Raw genomic sequence first — 18,892 nt, forward strand, 5'->3', positions numbered from 1 at the left:
GGAACTGTGTTAATGTGAACTTGCTTGCCTGGATGGAAGTGTGTGTGTGTGTATAGAATCATCTAACTTTTGTGTGGCTAGTGTATGTAGCCTACTGTACAAAGATAAGAGCCACATCTATTGCTCCATCCACTTTTTTCTTCTGGCCCTGTCCAGCACTGGAATGTGGCCCCTGGAAGATTGTTCACAAGGGAACATGGCTTTTTGACTAGAGATATGTAATAAAGAAAGCCCATATTATATAACATCTTAAACTAAAACATACTGTTTAAAAGTACTTGACCCTACTTATCCTTGGCTAGAAGACAAATCATCCCATTAAAAACTTGCAGTGCTGTTTAAATATACTTTGTTTGGGGCTTTGTGAAGTTTTCAAAGGGAGATGAGAACGCTGCATGAAGAACAGCTTTATTGGTCCCTGCATCATACATGTTTGGTTATGCACAGCAGGTGAACTCCTGTATTCTCCTTCTCTTCTCCAGATACTAATCTGGGGGGCATTTAACATGTAATGTCAGGATCTGTATAATACAATTGACTTAATACAGCAGTAAGGGGATTCATCATTGCATGTGTTTAGGATAGTGTAAAGCCATCAATTAGGGATGTTGAAAATCCACTTGTTTTCCTGAAATAAACCTTTAAGGCAGGGATGGGGAACCCTCTAGATGTTGTTGAAGTCAAACTCATATCAGATCCAGCCAGCATGGACTATTGGTCAGGGATGATGGGAGGTGTAGTCCAAATAACATCTGGAAAGGCACAGGTTCCCCACTGATTATTTAAGGGATAGCCTTCAAGTGTCTTTCACCTGCATGCACTACACAGCAATACAATAAAATGTATATCAAGTATACACATAAAGGTCTCATTACTTCTTTCCTTAGGAGTGAAACTGCGAGCAAAATCGACTAAAGCTACTGGAGATCAGGTAGACTTGCTGTGGGGGCTGAGCCCATCTCTTATAGAATGGACTTTCTCAGTTAATCATACAGATGCTATTTGGACTTAAGAGGGATAGTCTGAGGCATGTTGGATCCATGCTGTGTAGTTTGGTCTCCCTGTGAAGTGTACCAGTTAGTAACACTGATATGTGTATTTAGGTGAGAGAAAGTATGGTTGGTACATGGGCAGATAGCATAGCAACTCTCCATTCTATAAGGGGCAGCTCCTTCTAGCTTCATTCATATGTCCACTTATGCTGGTCTGCCCATGAAGTTTGGACACATTGGTTGTTCCAAGGCTGGTGCTCGGCAGGTCTTGCAGTAAACTTCAAAGAGACTGGCCACTGAATGCATGCGGTAAAAGATGCCCAGTGGCAGGGAAATCTTGACCACAATGGCCCAGAGTGTGAAACCATAGAAAGACTGCTCAATCTGGCTCACCAGATGTGGGCGGGTGCCGTAGGCATATAGAATCCACACCTAGTCAAACAAAGGAGACAGGGAAAAGGAATATAAACCTATTGGTTCAACACAATTAGCTGTCACATTGGGGCTGTCTTGTACTTCAAGGCAGCAATGGGAAACCTGTGTCCCTCCAGATGTTGCTTGAACTACCATGGTTAGTGATAAGGAATAATGGGAGCTGTAGTCCAACAACATTTGGAGGGCTACAGGTTCCTCACCCCTGCTTTAAGGGGGAGACAATCTCTCCTCTGTTTGCTGCATGCCTCTGCAGTGGCTGCTATAACATGTCGAAGCAATTTACATATCTAAAACAGAAGGTAAACATACATCCAGGAACTATGAATTACTAAGGCTGTGGGACATGTATTACTACATGCTTTTCCTCATTATATATTACAGTATTTGCTGACATTTTGAAGGGAAATGTTTTTATTTCCCATAACTTGTAAAGCAGGGATGAGGGGGGTAACCTGTGGCCTTCCAGATGTTGCTGGACTGCAACTCCCATTGGCCCCAGCTAGCATAGCTGATGGCTAGAGCTGTAGCCCAACAACATCTGGAGGGCCACAGATTTCCTATCCTTGTTGTAAAGTAGGTGTGGGGAACCCTTGGCCCTCCAGATGTTACTGAACTACAACTCGTATCATCCATGGCCATGCTTGCCAGGGCAGGTGGGAGTTTTTGTTCAGCAACTTCTGGAGGGCCAAAGGTTCCCTACACCTGTGGTAAAATCCCCCACAGTTTTAGCATTTTATATGCCTATAAAGTATATGGAAATCTACATTGACTAGAATGCGCATTTGATTTTAACTGGCACTCTCCTGCTTTCTCAAGCACACGAACAGCAATCAGAAGTGTTCATATACCAGACTGAAAGGTGATCTTTGAGCCAATCTACATGTTCAGAAAAAGAACATTGTTCAGTGATCCATGGCCTGTTCTGCTATAGAATGCAGGAGGTAGAGCATAGAACACTCAGGAATATTTCCCCTTCCTTTTGTGTGGACATTAAAAAGCAGCATGTTGAGAAGATTTGGTTAGAATATTTATCTTTGACACACTTGTTTTCCAGGGAATTAAAGTTTGAAGAGTGGAGGAAATCTCAAGTCCATCTCCTGCATTCTGAATTGACACAGCTCCGGGAGGGTTGTAGGAATCTGTCACGCTGCTGCTGATCCACAGTCCAACTCTGCCAACACATACTTCCAAGCATGTTACATTAACTTAGGCCTTATTCTCACAAACAGTAGAGGAGGATATAAACCAGCTTCTCAACTGTACCTCTTCAGATCACAAGTAGGGACTCATATGCTTGAACGATCCATTACACCAAAAATAAAATAAAATAATTTTTTCCTGCAGATAGAAAACTAGGGAGAAGAGTTCTTGCCTAGTCTTCTCCCTGTCATGCTAGTTCTCGAGGTTCATCTACTCTTGGTATATTTCAGTCATGAGCCACCAGCTGCATTCTGATGCTGCCTGTTCAAAAACCGGTTTACCTCCTCCTTTGCTGTTTATGAGAACTAAGCCACGGTAGATGTTCTTTCAAGCAAACATGTTTACAAATGTGCTGCTGGCTGCATAGGTACTCTCAACTAAGTCACTGTTGTGCTGTTTCCTGGATACTGTTTGCAGCAGCAACTAAAACAACACAAAATTGGATAAAAGGTAAACTAACAAATAAGTACATTTTTGGAACCAGGAGACAAGGATTTGTAATAGCAGATCTTGTCTTAGCGGTGTAAAGTACCAATTGCAGTTTATTAGATGACTAATGCCATACGCCAATTAGCTATTTTATGAGTGCTTACTGCTCTTTAACAATTTCCAGAGGGGTAGTTGTGTTAGCCTGTTGCAGAAAACACATCTTATAGTCTTGTGCACATTATAGTAGAACCTTTATGAACTAGAGTGCACTTTATTAGATGCATCTGATGAAATGGACTCCAGTACATGAAAGCTTACATCATAATAATACACTTTGCTAGTCTTTAAGGTGCCACAAGACTTTCTGTTACTACTGATCACTACTGCCCTCTACTGCTCACTTCGATTCTCCCACTTGGAACAAACACAAGAACTACTTTTGCAAAGCTAGTCTACAAATACTATTAGGCAAGCAAGGCATGCTGTCCACTTAATATTTGTCATGCTTGGCTAAGATGGTCTCTTGTAGATAATTTTAACAGGAAACTCTAGAGATGAAGCTGTCACTGTTTTGGTGTTCCAGAGCTTTGCATCTTCTTAATCACTGCTGGTGCCACCCCCACCCCACCCCAGAAGAGAGCAGAACACATTTTCCCTTCCTTCATGGGTGTGGTAGCAGTGCTAGTGAACTAGGCTTGGGCTTGGAGCACCACCAAAACCAGTAACATCACGGCAAGATTAATTTGTGTAACATACTGGGAAAAAAAGGTTATTCAGTTAACAATTTGGTGGATCAAACTGTGGAATTTGGCAATGGTGAATAAAAGTCTTCATGTGTTCATATCAGGCAGGAAGTTCACAGAAGACGAGGAATTGTTTAGGACATTTTGGAACGTGAACTGCTACTAGGAGTAACGTCTTTCCTTTGCTCTGAGGGATCTATCATGAAGTTCGATAGTGTATGATAGGTTTCTAATGTTGCCTCTTATATATAGGCTATAATACTGAATTGGGGTGAATGAACTTTGAATATATTTTATTTCTTTCTGTAACATTGATATTTGATAGTTGTAAGGTAATAAAATGTAACATTTTAAGAAATGACATCAATCCACGTTGGCGTATTAGAAGGATCACCAATGTGGCACCTGCAGGCATCAGTGTTCCCACCAGTACCTCCTACGGTGCCTGCAAAGGTTTCAGTAAACATCCCCTCAAAAATCCACAATGCGCAAGAGACCTTTTGCTCTTCCTGCTCAGTTCCTGTTTGCAGTGGCTCAGCCTCTACTATGCCTCCTTAAACATGCCCACTTTTCACTGGATGCCAAGATTGGATACCCATCCATTCTGAACAGAGAATAGGTCAGCCCTATAGCAAGCCCTTGTTAGCAGGGGCAGCCACTTTTCTAGGTGGGACATTTGGGTGGTGGGGAGAGGCGCATAATGCCACCCCCACCTCCCACTGGTGGAGTGGATGTGAGGGCCAGGCTAAGGAAGGGAAAGGCAGTGACTTTCCCCCTCACTCCTCCTCTATCAAGAGAGTGTGTTAATTTACATTAAATTTAATCTGTTGGTTTATCTCACCTTTTTTTTGAGAGAGAGATCCCCAGGAATACCAGACTCAAAAGCTTGACTTTGCCTATAGCTATAGTCCTCTTTCACCTGTGTTCTGTCCCTGTGTTCTGATTCTTCATGAACTGAACTATTTTGGTAACAACAGTGAGTTCCTGAGCTTGGCTTTGACTGCCTTAGGTATCTCAGTTATAGAGTACACCTGAAAAACAAACTTGTTCATAGTACAAATTTAGAGAAGGGCAGAGGGAAAATAAATACTTTAGGGTGTGTTTAAGTTCTCCATGAGAATCACTCCTTCTAATCTTGTTCCTGACCTTTAGATTTTTTCTTCCTGTTAGATAATCAAGGGAAAACATTTTAACTGGCTACTATATAAAGGACTAACTACGCAAATGGAAACTAACTGTGGAAAGCAATTGGATTTTTTTTATTATTGCTTGCTGGGTTGATTTTTCTGTCTAGAAACCCTGAAAAGGCCTCATGCTGAGCTGTACATAACTGGGAAAATCAGAAATTAGGTCTGAGTCAGGTGTCCAGCCAGCTAACTAGCTAGCTGTAGTATACACACCAATATTTCTATTCCTCTAGAGCTGTTTTCATCCTTTGCCATCAAGTACTCAAGAAAAAGAAGAAACATGGCCACTATGATTTTGAGTGCAGTGAGTGCTTTTAAAAGACTAAAGGGTAACTTAGGGAAGCCATTTTTTCAGATTACTTTAAGTTATCTCTTATATTTCCCCCTTAGCAATAAGCACCCAATCTTGCTCTACTCATTATAATAACTGCAGAATAAACAAACTTACTTCTTACTGCAGGCAGGCAAACCTGCTTCTTTTTGGTGGCTTGGTAGACAGCACAATTGAAACTGAAAAGCAGAGCAAAGGAAAGTCCAAGGGGTGGAGTCTAACTCTAGCCCATAATGCAAAGTATTATGTATAATACAAGGTAATATTTAACTCTTCAAGAGTCATGTTACTATACAGACTTCTTTTTCAGGATCACTTAAGTAATTATAGAGTGATTGTGATCATGAAAAATCCACCCTCAGTCAGGGAAAGACTTGAGTGAGGAGACTTTTGGGTGCTCTTCCAGATGAGGCTTTTGTTGTATACTTGCCCTGCCTTATTCACTGAATTTTTCAGAGGGTCCTATTCTTAAATTGTTCTTGTTCTTAAAACAAGCCATCATTCTTTAAATGGAGGCTGTCATTGTCTGTCAAGTCACAAATTAAAAAGAAGACAATTTTAAAAAAACCCTGTGGAGGCATTCCTCCACCACCACCACCACCCCTGCTATAAGGGAAAAGGTGCAAAGAGCTTCTTTCTGAATGAGCACAGTGTGGGCTGATAAAAAGGCACCTTCATCATCCACCACTGAATGTAGGAGAGTATCCAACCCTGAAGGTATTCTTTTCCCATTCATGGGGTGGCTGGTCGTAGTGGGGGATGCCCATACCTTTCATTCATTCATTCATTATCTCACTGTTCCTCCCAGAAACTCCTGTCTGTCTTTCTGTTCTTTTAGATATATCAACTAGGGCCAGCGCCAGGCATGCCAGGACCCTTGGGCACCAGACTGCTCCGGAACCTGCACACACGCCACATCTACCTACCTTTCCCTTGAAGTGAATGTTGCCTGCAGTGTGTGTGTGCGCCTGCCATCAACCAAGATGGCGGCCAAGGCTTCCCTAAGGGGCTGATGCCTCTGCTGCCATCTTGGTTGATGGCACGCATGTGGGCTATGTGTGTGCATTCCTGCCATCAACCAAGATGGCGGCAGGGGCATCAGCCCCTTAGGGAAACCTCGGCCGCTATCTTGGTTGATGGCAGGCTTGCACCCGCAGCGCAGCCAGCATCTACTTCAAGGGAGAGGTAGGTGGGACATGCAGGCAGGCATAATGGCCTGTGGTAGTAGGGGGGTACCTGGGAGCTCCCTCTCTGTGATCCATGGCAGGGTCGGGAGCGAATGCTGCTGCGGATCGCAAAAGGGAGAGCTACCCATCCACCCACCCTATGGAGGGGCCCTTCAGGGGTGCTCAGCCAAGGCCCAACCTGGCCGCCCTCTGGTGCCAGCCCTGGTATCAACCATTTTGTATTATGCCATACTGCCTATGGCAGCCATGTTGTGCTATACTATGGCCCCACGACAGCTATTTCATGATTGGTGTTCATGACACTTTCTCAAAATTCTAAATGTGCTCAGTGGCCTGAAAAGGTTAGTGACACTGAGGTTAAATAACTTGGTTTGGGCCTAGTGAGCGCAAAGTATAGTTATTCCTACAGTACACAAGTCTTCATTGGGCCTGGGCTAAGACCTAGCTTGCTGACATAGGCTGATCATGTTATCAAAACTAAACCAACAGAGACTACTGTCTCAGTTCTGTAGTGGAATGTCTGGTTCCTGCCTGCAGAGAGTCTCCTAGGCACACATTGTGCAAAGTCCATGGAAGTGGAATCTACTCCCCTCCCCAATTTTGGTCCCAGCTCTAGATTATTTATTTATTTATTTATTAAATGTATACCCTGCCCTTCCTCCTAGTAGGAGCCCAGGGCGGCAAACAAAAACTCTAAAGACACTCTAAAACAGCATAAAACAGACTTTAAAATATATTAAAACAAAACATCTTTAAAAACATCTTATATAAAAAAGCTTTAAATACATCTTAAAAAGCAATTCCATCACAGACGCAGATTGGGATAAGGTCTCTACTTGAAAGGCTTGTTGCAAGAAGAAGGTTTTCAGTAGGCACCAAAAAGATGAGATAGTGCCTGTCTAATATTTAAGGGGAGGGAATTCCAAAGGGTAGGTGCCACTACACTGAAGGTCTGCTTCTTATGTTGTGCGGAAGGGACCTCCTGATAAGATCGTATCTGCTGGAGGCTTTCACCCACAGAGGTGTAGTGATTGACTTGGTATATAAGGGGTAAGATGATCTTTCAGGTATCCTAGTCCAAAGCTGTATAGGGCTTTGTACACCAAAACCAGGACCTTGAACGTAGCCCAGTAGCTAATGGGTAGCCAGTGCAATTATTTCAAGCAATGGGGTGACGTTGGCAATACCCTCCCTCAGTGAGCAGTCGTGCCACCGCGTTTTGCACCAGCTGCAGCTTCCGGACCAACCTCAAGGGCAGCCCCACATAGAGCGCATTACAATAATCCAGCCTGGAGGTTACCAGTGCATGGACAACAGTGTTCAGGCTATCCTGGTCCAGAAATGGTTGCAGCTGTCTTACCAACTGAAGCTGGTGAAAGGCACTCCTAGCCATTGAGGTCACCTGGGCCTCTAGCGACAAAGATGGATCCAGGAGCACCCCCAGACTACGGACCTGCTCTTTCAGAGGGAGTACAACCCCATCCAAAGCAGACAACTGACCAGTTTATCCGAACTCAGGAACCACCAACCCACAGCGTCTCCATCTTGCTAGGAGTGAGAGTCAGTTTATTGGCCCTCGACCAGCCCACCACCGAGTCCAGGCAGCAGTCCAGGGCTTGCACAGCCTCTCCTGATTCAGATGTTACAGAGAAATAGAGCTGGGCATCATCAGCTTACTGCTGACACCTCGCCCCAAATCTCCTGATGACTGCTCCCAAGGGCTTCATATAGATATTAAATCATATTGGGGATAAGATGGTAACTTGTGGCACTCCAGAGCACAACTGCCAGGAGGCCAAAAGACAATCACCCAATGCTATTCTCTGAAAACAACCCTGGAGGTAGGATCAGAACCACTGCAAAACAGTGCCTCAGATACCCATCTCACTAAGTTGGCCCAGAAGAATACCATGGTCAATAGTATCAAAAGCTGCCGAGAGATCGAGTAAGAATAACAGGGTCACAATCCCCCCATCCTTCTCCAGGGTGACCACGGCCAATTCAGTCCCATAACCAGGCCTGAACCTAGATTGGAATGGGTCAAGATAATCTGTTTCATCCAAGAATACTTGCAATTGCTGCACCACAACTCTCTCAATCACCTTCCCTAAAAGGGAGGTATTTGTGACCAGGCAGTCAGGGCCGGCCCCAGACATGCCGGGGCCCTTGGGCACAAGCCTGCCACAGGCCCCAGCGCTCCTCTTCCATGCTTCGTGGCAGGATTGCTGCCACGGATCGCACACCCCACCATTCCCTTGCTTAACCTACCTTTCTCAGCTGTTCTGTGGTTGCACACACAGCGCTGCCCTTAACAAAGATGGTGGCTAAGGTTTCCCTAAGGGGCTGAAGCCTCTGCCGCCATCTTGGCTCATGGCAGGGATGCCTTAGGGAAACCTCAGTCGCCATCTTTGTTAAGGGCAGCACTGCGTGTGCAACCACAGGACTAGGTAGGTTAAGCAAGGGAATGGCGGAGCCCAAAGCTCTTGCCGTGCAATCCGCGGCAGCGATCCTGCCGTGAATCGCGGAAGGGGAGCAGAGGGGGCCCTCAGGGGCCCCTGTAGCCCCAGGGGCCCTCAGCCAGTGCCCCACCTGGCTGCCCTTTGGAACCGGCCCTGCTGGTGGTGGTTGTTAGAAACCAATGGGTCCAGGGTGGGCTTTTTCAGGAGCGGTCGGATCACCACCTCTGTCAGGGCAGCTGGAACCACTCCCTCCCACAATGATGCATCGACCACACCCTGGATCCACTTGGTCAAACCTCCTCGGCAAGCTTTAATAAGCCAAGAAGGGCAAGGGTCGAGAGGACATGTTGCTGGCCACATCGTCACAAGCACCTTGTCCACATCATGAGGCCGCATCAACTGAAACCCATCCCAAGAAGTTGCAGCAGACGTTGCACTGGACATCTCACTGGGAACTACAGTAGATGTGGATTGGGCATCAAGATTGCTACGGAGGCAAGCAACTTTACCCTCAAAGTGCCTTGCAAACAATTCACAGTGGGTCTCGGAAGGGTCTAAAACTCCATTTCCTGGAGTTGATATCAACAGATGCCTTACAATATGAAAAAGCTCCACTGGATGACTACTTGAGGATGTGATGGTGGCAGAGAAGTGGGCCTTCTTCACCGCCCTCAGCGCCACACAGTAAGCACGGTTATGATGTTTTACTCATGCCCAATCAGCCTCACAGCATGTCTTTTGCCCCTTGTGGTCTAGCTGCCATCCAGTCTGTTTCATTGCTCTTAGTTCACTGGTGTACCAGGGTGCAAACTGGGCTCCACAATGCAGGAGAGGGGGCACAGGGGCAACCATGTTAAGAGCCTGATGCACTTCGCTGTTCCACAGCATGTCAAGGGCTTCAACTGGGTCACCTGCTCTGTCTACTGGGAACTCCCCCAGGGCATTCAGGAATCGAGTGGATTCCGTTAGTCTCTGGGGGTGGAAAATCTTAATCTGTCCACCACCCCTGCAGGGAAGGATCAGAGCTGTAAGTCTAAATTTCACCAGGAAGTGGTCTGACCATGACAATGGGGTGATGTTCCCCCCATCTCCAGATCACCCCTTCCTCCATCTGGAGCAAAAACCAAATTGAGGGTGTGTCCTGCCTTATGCTTCAGGCTGGTGACAATTTGAGACAGCCCCATGGTCATCATGGAGGCCAGGAAGTCTTGAGCTAGAACAGTAGAGGCCTTCTCAGTATGGACATTGAAATCACCCAGGACTATTATTCTGGGTTCCTCCAATACCACAGCTGAGACAGCCTCTGCCAGCTCAGTCAGAGAAGCTGTTGGGCAGCAGGGTGGATGGTACACCAGCAGCAACCCTAGTTTACAGTCTCCTTGGCTTGACACCCTCAAAGCCAGCATCAAGACAAAATGGTTTCCTGGTGACAGAGATAGAAGTTCTGTAGACCACAGCAACCTCTTCCCCCTGTCCCTGCAACCTGTGCCAGTGCTGCACCAAGTATCCAGGTGGGCAAAGCTGGGTCAGATTAACTCCTTCCAGCTCACCCACCAGATCTGGTTTAAACCAACTCACCGAGATGTTGTAGAAGATAAGGAGAATTGAGATGTTTTGTAAGATCTTCCTTCTGATACTTTGCTTTTTAGGTTCTCCTTGAATGTGTGAAATGTGGAAGAGAGATGGGTCACCACCACAGTCGGACAAATGCCTGGGGAGCTGATTCTCCAAACTGGTCATGATGCGGGTCAGTGTGTGGGTTTTGGAGCAAGGTCTATTGCTGTCCTGCTCTGTAGGACCTCTGGAAATGGAGAAAACCCAGTTGTCACCAGCAGAGTTGCTATTGTCTTGGGCATCTGGCTCATGAAAGAGGCTAGAGTACATAGCTTCAGTAATGAAGAGATTCTGTCCCAAGATCTGGATGGTCTTGCAGAGGGAGAAGCAGAAGTCCAGGAGGTAGAGGCCACCATTGGTATGAAGAAAGAAGATTGCAACCAAAGAGTAGATGGATACCATGAGGGGACCACAGGAGCTGCCCAGAAGCAAGGTTACATCTAAGTTTCTTACCACACTCTTGTCAGAAGGGAGAGCTGCAGCTTTCTGTTTCATTCTGTAGGAGGCAATGCCAATCAGAGTTGCCAAGAACATGGCAGATAAGAGCACAGAGTTGAAGATGTAGTATGTTCGAAGGGCTTCAGGAATGGTTTCAGGAGACTTGGCAAGCACTCCAAAGGAGATCATCACCCCGAAAGTTGCTGAAATGGCCAAGGCTCCTAGCACCAGGCCAACAAAAGCCCCACTGAGATGGAAGTGTGCCCTGTGAGTGAGCTGGGGCTCTTGGTGAAGGGTTTGCCGCCCAGTGTTCTTCCAGATGATGTACAGCATTGTAGAAGAGAAGAGGCTAAACTCAATGTTGAAGGGATACAGGTAGGCAGCACCTTCTGCAAAGATGTGGCAAAGGCTGGTGGTGCAGACACAGCTGTTGGTGTTGTACCCACCTGCAAGAAGAACATGAGGCTTGTGCTAGGAGGTATGCTTAAGTTTAGCAGAACAACAGAAAAAGCTGCAGGACGACTTCTAACTGGAAGGGATGGCCATCCTATCTCACTTGCTTTCTACATCTAATCAAGCTCCCTTATTATGACAACTTTATTCCTTTCAGAACAGGTGCTGCGGGAAGGGAGAGCTGCATGCTGGCTGTATCTGCAAAGCTGCAGGTGTAATTAGGTTCACACTGTCATATTTGAAGGATGGGGGCCCTTCACTCAAAGGAATGGTATGAGATGGAACAGCATGTCTAGGAGGCATAGTGATCATGGTGGTGGTGGATGAAGCAAGGATGGAAAATGGCTCAATCCAGGGGAAAGCTCAGGTGAAGCAGAATGTTGGGGCTTTACAGCACTGGGGAGGGGGTGCAAAGGAGAAAAATGGGTGAGGTAGCTGCAGAGCTGCATACATACAAGGCTGCATACTATAGGGGACGTCTCCTTGTGTTACTGGGGCCAAATCCTTTCTCCATATGCTGACCAGAAGGAAATCTGGGGTGAGTCTCAGCTGTTTCCCTGTCCTTAGTGTGAGGGGCTCAGAAGTAGATGGCAAAGTAGGGGTCACATCTGCTGGAAAGAAGACCATAGACAGTATGTGAGCACCCAGAGGATGTTCATTCTCGGGTCGCTGTACAAATGTAGTAAGTAAATAAAAAAGACCCTTGGATTCAGTCCCTGCCATTGGTCACTTTTTAGGATTAAGCCAGCGCTATACTTTGTCACAAATCTAGCCAGGCCATTTGTAGCTCTCTGCTGTTTGATAGCTCCCTCCCATGATGAGAAGGAGGGTTTGTACCATGGGAGGCCTGGGAAGTCTCTCCCTTGTGAGCATCATAAAATTCTTCTAGCTGCTTCATGGACTCATCCAGCACCACACTCATCCACAGGAGCACATTAGTGGCTAGAGTGTGCATCAGCCCAAACCTAGAAGCCACAGAGAGAAAGAAGGAGGGGGATCAATGCAAGATCATTGCATTTCACCCTCCCTTAGTCATTCTGGTTCAGAGTTGGGTGGAGGTTCCCAGACCCCAATTTTAGCTGTTTTCCCCAGCCATTAGCATTTTCACACCCATTTCATGCACCAGCAGTCTGTCTGCTAGCTCTTACAAGGCTGCCAACAGTTTACCCATATTCCTCTGCGTGGTTGCCCCATCTGCACTTTTCAAATCCTCCCATGATTCCTCCTGAATTATCCACACCCTTTTGCTACGACTGCTTCCTGCCTCCCTCATGTCTGTTTGGTTATGGCTAATCCTGTATATTATAGGATTATGTCTGCCTGGTTATGGCATCTGTACATTATCAATATTTTATATACTGTATATTGTTACTCTATATGACGGCAACTCCCTTGCTTGCTACACTTGTAGTGAAGGCTTTTGGAGGGAAGCTTGATGAAATAAAAGACAACTAGATTTGAGGGGATTGCACTGCATTTAGGCTGTGTACACACCATACATTTAAAGCACATTTCCACACACCCCAAAGAGTCCTAGGAATTGTAGTTTACCCCCACATTCAGAAATAAAATTCCCAGCATGCTTTACAGAGTTCTTGTACAGGATTCTTGTGTGGGGAGGTGCTTTGAATGCATGGTGGGTACACAGCCTGAAGTTCTAACATTGTGCCAATGTTCATTCCTGGGAGCTGTTTGGGCTGCTGCTTTTGCATAGCTCAGGAGAATAGTCCTACCTATTTAGATGTTGGTGTTCCTGTATGCAAATCTTCGCATTAAACAACAGCAATGAGACCTGTGATAAGGGGGAAAAGTTGAGGGGGGGGGAAATATAGAGTTAAAGACATCATATCACCATTGGCCACCAATGATATAAACCGGTCTTTCCTAACCTGGTGCTCTCCAGATTATTGGATTCCAACTCCCATCAGTCCCAGCCAGCATGGTCAATGGCCTGGGATGATGCAAGTTGTAGTGCAACAATATCTGGAGGGCACCAGGTTGGTTATCCCTGATATAAGCCCACCTGGTAGGGGAAGGCTGGTAGAAATTGTCCCTCAAATTCTCTGAAATCCTGCCTTGTGAGGAGAAAGAATCCAGCGGAGAGAAGCAAAAGGGCCTGGGATCCCAGATGTGGAGCAGAAGAGGAAGGAAGTAGGAAGCAAAGCAGAGAATGGCAAGTCCTTTAGGGCAGAGCCTGCCTGTGCTGTGGGATCCCCACATAATCTGTTACTGCATCTAACCTCACCTGTATAATGGTAAAAAGAGCTTGCACAACAGGGAAGGTGGTAATTAGCATGGAGGAGCAGTGCTGCAGCTCATGGTAGTATCCCAAGGAGAGGCAGTCCAGGACCAACGTGGCCAGTGCAAAGAGAGAGAGACCACCTGCCATGACAAGACAGCACAGTCACCCCAAATGTTGCACAGATAACAGGCACACTATCCCTCCCTGATCATTTCTTCAAGAAGTAGAAGGGGGCAGGAGGTCCTTTCGTGTTAAGAACCAAGGCCGTGGTACCAGGCCACTTCAAGTGTGGCTGTTTTGTGTGAGAGAAATGGACACGGCGTTCCTGCTGAAGAAGTATCGGAGTGTCACCATCAATTCAAAAGTGAAATCTCAGTGCCTTTCTCTATCCACCCATGTGGCAAGTATACGGGCTAAAAAGATAGGACTGACATGGGAAGAGGAACTGTGAAACAGACTGAGAAATCTGTGGCATCATGGAAGTCTTCCCCCCCTCCGGATCATTGCACGTATGTGAGCAGTCATTAATGACAGTAAATTGGCTAATGTAAACAACAGGATCTCCGCTCCCTCTCTCTAATAAATGAAATGCAGGTCAGGCCAGTAGCAGAGCAAGAGAATTTGGGATTGAAATATCAAGAGATACTCTGGTTCGCTTGGCTCTGACTGACCCTGGCAGACCAAAGAACCACATCTTTTCTGCAGGATTCAATAACATCCTATGTGTCAGAGCCCCTGTAGTGCACCCATTTTATTCCCCTTTAATAGAAATGCCTAGACGTTGGCAAGAAGCTTCGTTGTGAGTGATGATCTTCAGTATTTGAGAGAGGCAGAGTGACTGCACACTTGCTTTGTCATCCCTGTATTGCAGAATGTTGGAAGTGGGGCAAGAGCAACTCCTGTTTTGTTATTTTATGTTCCAGAAGGGAGATAGAGTTAGGGTCCTCCAGATGGCTAGGCTTGACTACCTTACCTGTGATGCTCTGACTTCCTTCCGTCATTAGACTGATATGCTTAGGGAAGCTTATCTGCCCCTCCTCCTTCCGCCCTTCCTCTCTTCTTCAGTTGTCTGAGAGAGAGGAGACACCTTTGTCTCCTCTCTCTCTCCTGAGCCATCAGGGCAAATCCCAAACCTGGGCGTTGCGCCTCCAACTTAGTTAGTTAGAACTAGGTATGTCTTCTTACCTACTATGTATTTCTATAAATAATGTAGCTTTTCTTATTTTACTAAGTCTTAAGTCTCAGTGATCCTAATGCAGGGTAAAAGCCTGCCACTTAGGTAAACGCACACACTGGCACACACACCTCAGACTGTTGACAATCTCTGCTAATATCTATACAAATTTACACAACACAGAAGTGGGCTGGCAGGTGAATCTTGGCCCGCCAAGGGTCCAAGTGGCCCATGAGGTCATTCTCCCCAAACCACACTCACGTGTTCATCAACGGACTTCCCTGGCTGTATTGCAATATATATTTGTGTAACATCTCTACCTTTTAGCCAGCTTGCTCCAGCTTGGTGGTCCTGGTGCATTTTCAGCTCCTTGTTGCGGGAAGAGTAACAGCCAAACCAGACCATCCAGAAGCAGGAAGAAATCATGAGCGCTTCCAGAAAGATATGGACATTGCGGCTCAGCGAGCTGTGCTGGTGCATCTCGGCGAGGAGCACAGCACTGCCCACAAATGTCAAGAGCACCAGATAGAGGAGGGAGAACAGTGAACTGGATAGAGTGGTGGATGCCATGGGTGATCAGGGTCTCTTTGCTGGATATCTGCAGTGTGGCAAAGCACAGCTGAGAATTATGAAGATGGATGGAAGTAGACGAGAGACAGAAAGGTCAGGAATGTACACACGCATCCTATGCACCTGAATAAATCTCTGACATATACTTACCTCTCTCTCTCTCTCTCACTCACACACTCACACACACACACACACACAGGTGGCTGTCTGAAGTTTGTATTAATGTGTATGTGTAAAATATAAGCATTCCCTTCAGCTTGCTTAGTGTCTTAATCCAAATGACTAAATTTGTGAACTGGCAGTGTGCTGTTTCAATAGACATCTACTGCCAAGCTGCCAGGCTTCCAAAGGAGATGTTAGGATACTGAAGTTGGTTCCTTGTTCTGTATTTGAAAAGTTACAAATGCAATGTGGAAAAGCTACTGGTAATTTAACTCCATTGCACCACAAAAATAAGCCAATGGGCATCCCAAATTGCACATCCATTGTCACAAGAATGTGTCCTAGCTGCATGACTGGCCCATAACTTATGTCACAAGGAGGGAAGTCCTAGGAAAAAATATTCACCTTTCCCTCAAGCCATTTGCGCAATATAGCAAATGGGGCATGGGAAGCTGCCACCTAGACGATTCCTTTGATCAGAGGCTCCTCAAAGCTTTTCCCCCCATGGACCACTTGAAAATTGCTGAGGGTCTTGGCAGACCACTTAATGGATTTTCTGCCTGTTGTAGCAATCGTAATGCACTGTGCTAGGGGCTGCATGATTTTTAATTGTATTTTTATTGCTTCTTTTATTCCTTATATATTGTATTTTATATTATAATTTGAATTCTGTAGAATTCAAATTGTAATACAAAAAATACAAAAGAAAAATTTAAATAATCAATAAAAATAAATTTAAATATTCAATTAAATATCTATATTAATATTTAATGCAATGGATGTGCTATCTCCGGTATTCAACCCCAAATCCACAAACACCCTGCAGAGCACCTGAATGAAGCTTGCAGACCTGTGGTGGGCTGCAGACCACAGTTTGGGAACCTTGCCTTAGATATTGCAGATCTCAGTATCTGTTCATTCCACATTCTAGTCATACGCATGTTCCACCTCCTTTGTTCCCATAATTTCATTCTTTCTTTCTCACTCTCACAGACACATACATCAACCCTCCTTCCCCATACCATCCCTGAAAGTCAGCCAACTTCTCTTTTGTGCTGCCTTTTCATGCAGATAGTAAATCATTTAGTCTGTCTTTTCTCACCAGGGATATGGGAAAAAATATTTCTCAGAAAGTTTGCAGTTGCTTGCAAAAAAAAATTAAAAAAATCTAAACATGCATTGCTTCTTAAAAGGAACCGGTAGCATAGTGAATGGATACAATACCAGTCAAACTAGGTGGTTTCAAAGTTGTAATTATTATACAGCCACAAGAGTGGCCGTATTTGTTTTCCCAGGTGACTATTCCCTAGGGTAGTATGCATACATAATAAATAGCAAAGCCTGGCTCTTTGGGCCTGCTCAGTTTGAAACCCTGGAGAGCTGCTGCCAATCAGTGTTGACAGGACTGAGCTAGAAAGACCAATGGTCTGACTTGGTATAAGGCAGCTTCCTATGTTCCTGGGGTGGGGAGTGGCGGGGTCACTGAAATTGTGGTGCAGGTGAAAAAGGTTAATCCCCCTACCTGTGCACTGTGGTCCCATTAATGTATCCTCCACCTGTGACTGTTATAACAAAATCTAGATATGTGAAATGTAATCATGCATTTCACGTATTGTTTCCTTTGGGATACTCCTAAGTTTTTAAAAAAAATACAACCTACCCTCTGTTTTCAGACAATATACGTTTGTTCATCTGCAGAGGACTCTACCATCTCTGAAGAAGTTAAGACTCTGGGCATATAGCTGTCCTCAGCAATTCTGCAGACCCCAGTGCACTACTATAGCCACAGGGTATGATTTATATCCTAAGGGGCCGGGAGGGGAATACTTCTGCCCTCTTTTACATAGGACCCAACCTTCGTATGAGCCCATCTGGTTGGTGCCCAGTAGCAGGGAATCTACCTCCCATAAATGGTTAACAATGCACTCCTATGTCTGCTCAGAAGTAAGTCATACTGAATTCAACAGGCCTTAATCAGAGGTTAAGTGGGGTTAGGATTACAGCCTAAATCATCAACCTCCATTCTCCCCTGCAGTCGCATATGGAAATACTGCCTTCAAGTCGATTCCAAGTTATGGTGACCCTATGAATAGGGTTTTCATGGTAAGCGGTATTCAGAGGGGGTTTACCATTGTCACATATACATAGATGCATTCCCTTCCAATGTCTGCTTAATAGTTACACTTGTTATTTGCAAGCTGAGTGAGTGGTACATGGGCACAACTGTGAGAACATATTTGGAAGGCACGGATTTTAGATTGCTGGGATCAGGTTTAGGGAGCTAATCAGTAACCTCTCATCCTGTGCCTTTTTTGCTTATGCTCACTTCCCATGAACAAGGAAGCAAGCTTCAGTGATTGCATTGCATTTGGGATTAAAAACAAAACGAGTAACATGAAAATTGCCAACAAGGGCTGGATTAGAGGGTTGGAATAATTGGTTATCAGCTATCTAGAAGAGATGGGAGAGATTGACTTAGAGCCCTTGTGTCCTACAACACAGGAGCTTTTCTTGGGAGCAGTGTGGCTAGTGGCCACTAGTGCCTAGATGGACAGATTGATGCATCTGAATGCATCCTGTGTGGTGGAAACCCAAAACCAAATTCAGCAGTTGAATTAACGGGGTGATCCTCTGTCACCAAGAATGTTAGTTGTCATTCAGCCTCCCAAGAGATAGTTGAAACTACAAAACACTTTCCTGGAAAAAAACGACGATCATGAGCTTTTTGCACATGGGCAGAAGCCACCAGAACAACAGGGAAACATGATACCCCAGTCACTCCCTCCAGAATGTTTAGGGATGGAACCCCCAATCCTTCCCCAAAAAACAACAGTGATGTCTTAGGAACTCTTGTATACAAGCTCATTATTGAAGACCTATATTTCAAAGCCCATCCTCTTCTGCTCTATGCCCTTTTCCTTGCAAGACCCTACTCACCTGGTATTGTCACACTGCTGAAGCCCCAGTTCTCTCATATGCCTACCATAGATGTGGCATCTCTCTGATGGAACGGGCAGGGTGAAGGCATTTATATACCAAGAATGATGGCCCCAGAGGGCAACTTGGGACCACTCCTACCAGCATAATCAGGGGCAGGGAGATCAGGATTTCCATATCATGCTCATCTCCCTCCCACCTGCCTGGTTTTCAAAGGTCTCTTTCCAAGCTAATAGGATTTGAATAGCAAGGGCTGGTGCTTTAATAATATATACCATCTAGCATTGGATAGGAAAATAGATATACTTGCGTTACAGTAACAAAACAAAATGGCTTTTG

General features: G+C 45.4%; 1 protein-coding gene across 2 annotated transcripts in view; it reads right to left on the minus strand.

Annotated features, from left to right (window-relative positions):
* The window catches only part of LOC133389123 (proton channel OTOP2-like), a 20,849-nt gene continuing 1,957 nt past the window's right edge, over positions 1–18,892 (minus strand). Inside the window, exons 2-7 of one of the 2 annotated variants that reach the window (XM_061636199.1) lie at positions 15,205–15,482; positions 13,714–13,850; positions 13,202–13,260; positions 12,306–12,433; positions 10,542–11,461; positions 1–1,424 (exon numbers count right to left, since the gene is read on the minus strand). In XM_061636199.1, coding sequence (XP_061492183.1) covers positions 1,197–1,424; positions 10,542–11,461; positions 12,306–12,433; positions 13,202–13,260; positions 13,714–13,850; positions 15,205–15,454 — 1,722 coding nt within the window. In that variant the 5' untranslated portion in view covers positions 15,455–15,482 and the 3' untranslated portion in view covers positions 1–1,196. Of the gene's footprint in view, positions 1,425–10,541; positions 11,462–12,305; positions 12,434–13,201; positions 13,261–13,713; positions 13,851–15,204; positions 15,614–18,892 lie in introns of those variants that run through there. The other variant, XM_061636200.1, reaches the window with a different exon arrangement.

The sequence above is a fragment of the Rhineura floridana genome, chromosome 7, assembly GCF_030035675.1.
Source record: "Rhineura floridana isolate rRhiFlo1 chromosome 7, rRhiFlo1.hap2, whole genome shotgun sequence".
NCBI lineage: Eukaryota > Metazoa > Chordata > Lepidosauria > Squamata > Rhineuridae > Rhineura > Rhineura floridana.